Here is an 8,709-nt window from a genome sequence, read left to right as displayed (position 1 = left end):
ATGCGATGCGATGCGATACGATGCGATACGATGCGAAATGATACGATACGATACGATGCGATGCGATGCGATACGATGCGATACGATACGATACGATACCACACCATACCATACCATACCATACCACACCATACCATACCATACCATACCATACCATAAAAAAAATGTAATAAAAGTATGAAGTTCATGGCCTTCACTAAATTAAAAAGCTACATTGTTTCACTCCCTGGAGTGAGGAAAGTCGCACTTTCCTCACTCCAGGGAGTGACGAAAGTAGGCTTGTTCGAGCTGCTGAGGTGAAAATATTATAACTTACTTAGTAAAAGGAACGTAGTCCGTGCCATAACCATTAAATTAAAAAGATAGTTAAACATTTTTATGGTTTGGAACGAAAAACAATTGGTAATAATTCTTGGGTTAACATTGATTAGTTTTGAGTTATTTGGAGAAGCGCTGGTGGCCTAGCGGTAAGAGCGTGCGACTTTCAATCCGGAGGTCGCGGGTTCAAACCTCCGGCTCGTACCAATGAGTTTTTCGGAACTTATGTACGGAATATCATTTGATATTTATACCAGTCGCTTTTCGGTGAAGGAAAACATCGTCAGGAAACCGGACTAATCCTAACAAGGCCTAGTTTTCCCCCTCTGGGTTGGAAGGTCAGATGGCAATCGCTTTCGTAAAAACTAGTGCCTACGCCAATTCTTAGGATTAGTTGTCAAGCGGACCCGAGGCTCCTATGAGCCGTGGCAAAATGCCGGGATAACGCGAGGAAGATGATGATGAGTTTTTGGAGTTATTTATTATCACAAAACAAAGATTAAACAAAATCTAAACCTAAATTAGCCTGAGGCATTGTTCCCAGGGCACTGGCCGCGTTCCTCCCCCTCTGCACAGTGAATCTTTGACAGTGAGGATGAGCTTCTGCGCAAAAAATGCCAGCTCGTAGGTCGCCAGACACCCAGACTAGTTTGGTAAAAATTTCTATTACTAGTTTTTAAGGTTCCGTACCCAAAGGGTAAAAACAGGACCCTATTACTAAGACTCCACTGTCCGTCTGTCCGTCTGTCTGTCACCAGGCTGTACCTTATAAACCGTGATAGCTAGACAGTTGAAATTTTCACAGATGACGTATTTCTGTTGCCGGTTGCTCGGTTTTCCTAACATCGGTCGAAAACATAGCTTACATTCACGTTTCTAGAAACTTAGATTGGCTGAAATGTTAAGTATATCAGCATAGAGTAACTTATACTAGAGCGGTACTGTCATAGTAAATTTTGTAACCCCAGTAAATTCACTGCCATCTGTCGACACACTTTAAAACTAAAATTTAAGATTTGTAAAAATACGATAAAATGTATTTAAATATAGATAAATGATTTTTTTTATTTGCATTAATTATTTTGATGATTTTGACACATGTTCTTTCACTGATATGCGTTAAAATTGTTAAATAACAAACGAAACCGTCAACCCCATCTATACGACTGTAGGCCAAAACTAGTAGCGCCCTCTGAACGAGAATCAAATTTTCTTGATTTTCGAGGCACGTTTTTTGCTTAGACTGTATCCATCTATTACGGAGTTATATCTATCTTTGATATCAGCAATATGTAAACGTGGATTCTTATTCTCAAAACACGCGGATAAAGCTAAACGTCCACAGGCAAAGGCATAATTAAGAAATATATAATTAATTTACATTTTATTATTATCATACAATCTTCACATCACGGAAAAATGGAGGAGTGTCTTGACTCTCCTCAATGGTGTTCCGGACCTTTGGGAGGCGTGACGTGAAGAGTGACCAATGGAACTCCGTTACTAAGCCTCCGCTGTCCGTCATTCTGACACAGGGCTGTATCATAAAAAACCGGCGAAGTGCGAGTCGGACTCGCGCACGAAGGGTTCCGTACCATTACGGAAAACAACAGCAAGAAAATCACGTTTGTTGTATGGGAGCCCCATTTAAATATTTATATTATTCTGTCTTTAGTATTTGTTGTTATAGCGGCAACAGAAATACATCATCTGTGAAAATTGAGATACAGCCTGGTGACAGACAGACAGACGGACAGACGGACGGACAGACGGACGGACAGACGGACAGCGGAGTCTTAGTAATAGGGTCCCGTTTTTACGCTTTGGGTACGGACTACGGAACCCTAAAAAACAAAATATAATTAAGAGTGGTATCCATACAAGAAATGTATAAATACTTCCACTACATTATGGGCCTTCATTTTAAATTTGTTACTAACCAAGCTAATATATACTTGTAACAAGATTGGATGGCTATATGCCAAGTCATATGGAATGTCAAAATTCTGAAAATAATTGAAAATGTTTTTTTTTTTTTTTTTTTTGTATAGATACAAACCTCAAACTCGGGATAGTTAAAAAAGAAAAATATACACAGCTGGCCAAGCGTGAGTCGAACTTGAGGAAAAAAAATAATATCACAGTACATATGTACTAGATGCAACCGACAAAATTGTTCCACTGTACGTTCATCTTTATAGAGCGCTAGGATTTCGTGTTTTACAGTTTAGACATTGATTCCAATATTCAGATTTAAGATAGAATTTGCTACAATAGCACATAACTAGAAAAATCATTCAAATTATAAAAATACAAAAAACTTTTTAACATTAACGGGCCAGATAAGAAAAATCACCGATTCGCCACGCCTCGTCCAAAAAAATTCCAAAAAATTGCGCGTAAGCAAAAACTACAGAAAGATGATGTAGGGTGGCCATTTTTGGCATATAAAATATAAGTGCGCCCTATAAAGGGTTTAGGCCTAATCTTAATTTTAAAATGAAGGTTCCCAAGTATTTATCAAGTATTATTAAATATTTCTTAGTTTTTATGTTATGTTCCGCCCTTTCGTATTTGAATCGATTGTTTGCGGATGTAGGGATGCTAATAACGCCTGAAAGTATGAGGGAACACCACAAAACTGTTTATATGTACTACGGGAAGCGAAAGGTAAGTGCAAATTAGTTTTAACAAGGAATAGAATAGTTTTAGATAGATACTTAGGGGGCCCACTGACTATCAGTCCGCCAGACGATATCGGCCTGTCAGTTAGAACAAAAATTTGACAGTTCTGAACAACCGACAGGTAAGTGCGAAAGTGACAGGCATAGTGACAGGTGTTAAAAATGCAACCATGCTGACGCCGCAGTTTTTAAAGAATAGAGCCTTTACGAGCTGGAGCAGTAAAAAATAATATTCTTTCTACCTACAGGAATGGACGACATCAAATCTAGGAAGATACATGTTTAAATATTATAACACCAAGCCGTCATTTTGTGAAGTGATAAACTACCCGGAACGCGGCCATTTTAACATTTTGATATGGAGACACTGGCCGTGGCTCAAACATAGACATCTCGGGGGTTTTGGTAATCACAGGTAAGTTTAATACCGTTGGCATAGGTAAATAAGTAAGTTTAGAGCTGCTCATTCCATTCATCTGGCCGCGTAGCCAACATGCCAATCGCTTACGCTACGTAGGGATCGAAACGCAACTGTCATATGGAAGAGTGATAGAGAGACACAAAGCGTTTCGTTGTCATAGTGATAGCGTTTGTCACCTTGGCTAGGTCGGCTGTTTTTTTAGGTACTAATTAATAATGTTAAAATTGTATGGGAGGTATGGTAAATAAGTTTTCGACAAAAAAATAGTTTTTGGTACAAGCTTTTATCGCTGAATGTACTTTTCTTTCCACAGGCAAATAATACTCATCGAGACAATTCTTACAACCCCGAACACAATTAGGTTGCGTTGTTTTATCAAAGAGTTCCTATGGCCACCTCCTGTCGCCATCATCAGTTCAGCTCGATTGTTATCCGACTTATATATGCATGAAAATTTACAGCTTTATTAGAAACTGGGAAGTGGGTCAATTTTGACTTGCAAGATCTGTAAAGTGTTTTATTTGAACGCGGGTTTTTTAGCGTTGGATCTTAGACATTTTTTACCATAATCGGTTCATTCCCCTAACAGCATTTATACGTCATTATGACTTCAGCGACGTCATTATGACGCCATAATTACGTCATTATGAAGTCGCTGACGTCACTTTGTTACCTAGGTCGTTTCATTGCGGTGATAGTTTTTAATTTATTCAATTTATATGAAGTTTTTACCCATCTCTACCGGTTTCATTTCAGTGTTAGCGACCCGTTATTAGGCTGCAGCGTCACAAATTGCAAGTTTTTTGAAGACAATGGCACTGTGCATTCTTCCATGGACGCTGTTGTTGTGAACCTACATAAAGGTCTGTAGAACATTAAAAAATGGGTCAAAAACGTTCGAGAAAACCGGCGTCTTTTCTGTGGACATCACAGAAGTTAGCAATTTGGATATATTTTTCTAAGATTCTCACCATACAAATTTGGCGGGACTGGCCAAAGGCGGGGGCGTAATTCCTTAAACTTAACAGTGACTAGTATTCTACCAGCAGTGCATGAAATAAGCATTCGGACATATGTAAACCACACTTAAGTATGGGATGGTTAAATCGACCGATTCGATCGATCAGAAAAGAAATTGGCGTCAATCTCCAATTTAATCACCGATTTCAGATTTAAGGTGATATTTGAGCGCTCTAAATTATAAACAAAACCGGCCAAGTGCGAGTCGGACTTGCGTTCCAAGGGTTCCGTACATTACACAATTTTTAACAATATATTTTTGATGTGAAACACGAGTCTTTAAAACCCGTGGATCAAAAACTATATAAGTAACTAAGTCCGACTTACGCTTGACTGTAAATTTTTTTAGTTTTTAGGTTTTCCTGTCATCTATAGTAAAGAACTATTTAGTCTATTTTTTTCAAAATTTTAGACCCAGTAATTTCGGAGATAAAGGGAGGGAATGGTCATTTTTTGGCTATTTTCTTAAATAACTTCTAAACTATTTATTAAAAAAATACAAAAAATATATATTTGAGATTCTCAAAATTAGCCTTCTCATTGAATATGTAACACGATATAGTTTGAAAAACTTTATTTTTAATTTTCTCATTTACCCCCAAAAAATGGCCCTCATGTTTAAATTTAATTTGTTTACGTTTGTGTCCGTCTTTGGGTTACAAACTTACATATGTATACCAAATTTCAACTTAATTGGTCCAGTAGCTTTGGAGAAAATGGGCTGTGACAGACAGACGCATGAGTGATCCTATAAGGAGTATAAGGGTTCCGTTTTTTCCTTTTGAGGTACAGAACCCTAAATATGCCCCTAATACCGAATACTGGCGTCACAAATTCGTATTCTTGCGTTCGCACCTCCATTTTATGGGTAATATCGGTCATAATCGGCGAGCCAAATTGGCGTTTGCGTCCATACCACCTGATTTGATCAGACAATTAAATCAGATTGGTGAAAAAATTTCCCGTCTGGACTGGCCCATACCCTACTACGTTTTATTAGGGTCCGCTAAGATAGTAGCAACCACGTACTTAATAAATAAAAAATCCGGCCAAGTGCGAGTCGGACTCGCGCACCGAGGGTTCCGTACTTTTTAGTATTTGTTGTAATAGCGGCAACAGAAATAAATCATCTGTGAAAATTTCAACTGTCTAGCTATCACGGTTCATAAGATAGAGCCTGGTGACAGACAGACGGACAGACGGACAGCGGAGCGGAGCGGTACGGAACCCTAAAAATATCTTTATTTCGGAACGTTCAAAATTCCATACAATATTGTTAGTACCATCGTTATAGCTATGTGTTAGTAAATACAATAAATTCAAAACATAATAAAATAATTTATAATTAATACTATCGACTTTCAACAATGAAATCACGATCCAATGAATTTAAATAATGAATATAATAATAATAATTAATATGTCAAATTTAAAATAAAATATACTAGAATAAGAATTAAGAAAACTAAAACATAGACTAGAATAAGAATTAATGAATATCAATATTATTTTTGCAGGCCTCCTACCAGATTTTACGAAACGCAAGCCTTACCAACGCTGGATATTCTGGACGGACGAATCTCCGATCAACACATTCTCTGCTGGTATTAAAGGACTAGTTACACCCAGTTTTTCGCGTCTGGCTAATGCCTTTAACTGGTCTATGTCATACAGGTATTACGGCCTGTTTACAATTTATTACATTGACATCGCCTGCGTCAAAGATGGACCAGTATCGCCGCAACATCACCACTGTTCAGTGTTGCATCAGTCGTCATCCAGTGGAAAAACCCCCTAATGCTGCCACCACACTTCGCCTTATTCGGCAAATATTCGTGTTGCATTTCTTTCCTTTGACATACAAAACAAAAGGGATGCAACACGAATATTTGCCAAATACAGCGAAGTGTGGTGCTGGCATAACAATATGAACCTATGATGGATCTTGCTAACTCGCACGTTTGATAGTTTCTTTTGAGGGATTTATAAATTTCCTTACGTACTTATTCGACCGGAACTAGTGAGGTCTCAGGATTAACTAGGGGTGCACTTTTTGTTTGTAATTCCATTGTTGTTAGACGATATTTTGAGTAATCTTCACTTCCTTAAATTTGATAGAAACGTAGCTTAGTTCATATAAATACAATTATAAGAAGTATCGACCCGGAGGTTAAGTTAGAGGGATCCCGAGGTCATTTTCTGGGCGAGTTTAATTGTATTGTATATGTTTTCAGATCCGACTCCGACATTCCAGTCCCATACGGCCGAACGATCCCTCTTCTGTACCCGAAACTAAACGACATAACTGACGAAGAGTTAAAAGAACTTGTCCCATATTGGGAACAAAAACAAAAGGACGTTTTAGCCGCAATCGTCATGTCGCACTGTGTCGAGTTTCGGATGAGATTCGTGATGCAGCTGCAGAGGTTTATTAATGTGGACATGTTTGGAAAATGCGCGCTTGTTAAGAATCATACGAATAAGTGAGTGAACATTTTTGACGGCCAAAGACGCCCGCGGCTACAGCCAAATATCAGCCTTAGTGCAATGCGATCAGATTCACGATCACGAGATGTACAGTGAGCTGCGAAATTGCATGGATAAATTATGAATGAATTCATTGATATATTCGCCATGCACTTTTACGGCTGATGTTACGCGATAAGCGTGGCGTTCTAAGCTTATAAACTTTCAACTCCTTTTAAGCTTTCAACTTTTTACTTATTCAAGCAGTTTTTATGTTCGGGCCTATGTACGCTTATACCTTATATGTGTGTACGTACTGTGTAACGTTTTTACACCTATTGGGTTACGTATTGTTTATTTTTAGGGTTCCGTACCCAAAGGGTAAAAACGGGACCCTATTACTAAGACTCCGCTGTCCGTCTGTCACCAGGCTGTATCTCATGAACCGTGATAGCTAGACAGTTGAAATTTTCACAGATGATGTATTTCTGTTGCCGCTATAACAACAAATACTAAAAACAGAATAATATAAATATTTAAATGGAGCTCCCATACAACAAACGTGATTTTTTTGCTGTTTTTTTGTAATGGTACGGAACCCTTCTTGCGCGAGTCCGACTCGCACTTGGCCGGTTATTTCATATACTTAATTTATATTTTTAAGGACTGAAAGGACAAGGACTGATAATATTCATAAGGAAGTCGGAGCGGAGAAACTGTTTCCTTCCATGACACAGCCCATAAGTCCTAATCCAAACCCTGCACCACCTCTGTTTTACGTTTTACCCAATGGCTGACTGGTAGAGAATGACTCAAAGCGTTAAGTCCGTCATTTGTACTCTTTTTGACTAAATAGTGCAATAAAGTGTAAATAAAGAAGTATGCTCTCGTAAACCAATATTAGTGGCAAAAAAGAAAATCGTGGTAAATTAAATCACTTAAATGGACTCCCAAATTCATCCATTTAAAATGATTACTTGAGCCAGCAAGTGCCTCCATTCTCCTATTATTTGTGGTATTTTCTATAAAAAGGGACCTTATTGTCGATGGCGCTTACGCCACTATAAACGATGCTCCGATATAAATACAATGCCACGCGACGCTGTGCGGCGTAAGCGCCATCGACAATAAGGTCCCTTTTCATAGAAAATGCCCCATTTATATTCTTCTTCGCAGATGCCCCGGCCGCTACACACGCGACTGCCCAATAATATCCGAATATCTATTCTACATCGTAATAGAAAACACAAAATGCCGCCAATACATATCCGAAAAGGTTTTCCACCACGCATACTCCAAAGGCGCCATACCTATCATTATGGGAGCACCTTTAATAGACTGTATTAAGCTTTTACCCCCTAACTCTTTTATGCATATGGATAACTTTGCTTCTGTTAAGCATTTAGCTAAAGAAATCTACGCTGTAAGTGATAATATAACTAAATTATTGTCTTATCACGCGTGGAGAATTAATTTTGAGACTGTGGAAGAGCACGGTTTTCTGGAAACTAGATCTTTAGCTTTGTGTAGAATCTGTGAAGCTTTAAATTATAATAGTAATGCTAGGAAAGTATATAGTAAAGAGGATATTATGTTGTATTTGGATCCAGCTGTATGTTGTTTCAGGAGTCCTTAGTGATCTTAGTTTTATGTTTGTGGAATGTAGAGAGAAAGGGCAATAGAGACTCTCTCCAGGCGGGTGTTGTGCCTGGGGACCGATCTCCACTGAGAGTTGGTTAGGAGTTGTATGTATTGGTGATACACAATTAAAATAAAACAATTGTTGAATCAAATTTTTTG

At 38.3% G+C, this 8,709-nt stretch overlaps 1 protein-coding gene across 1 annotated transcript; it reads left to right on the top strand.

Moving 5' to 3' along the window:
- Positions 1-1,763: 1,763 nt before the first annotated feature.
- LOC134753048 (alpha-(1,3)-fucosyltransferase 4-like) lies at positions 1,764-8,545 on the top strand. Its single transcript, XM_063688809.1, has 4 exons — positions 1,764-1,857; positions 5,961-6,117; positions 6,678-6,926; positions 8,086-8,545. Exons 1-4 carry the CDS (start codon positions 1,764-1,766, stop codon positions 8,543-8,545), a joined length of 960 nt encoding a protein of 319 aa, XP_063544879.1.
- The last annotated feature ends 164 nt before the right edge of the window (positions 8,546-8,709 follow it).

This window comes from Cydia strobilella, chromosome 26 (assembly GCF_947568885.1).
Source record: "Cydia strobilella chromosome 26, ilCydStro3.1, whole genome shotgun sequence".
Classification (NCBI taxonomy): domain Eukaryota; kingdom Metazoa; phylum Arthropoda; class Insecta; order Lepidoptera; family Tortricidae; genus Cydia; species Cydia strobilella.
Note: the sequence above shows the minus strand (reverse complement) of the source record. Positions and strands in the feature narration are given on the sequence as shown.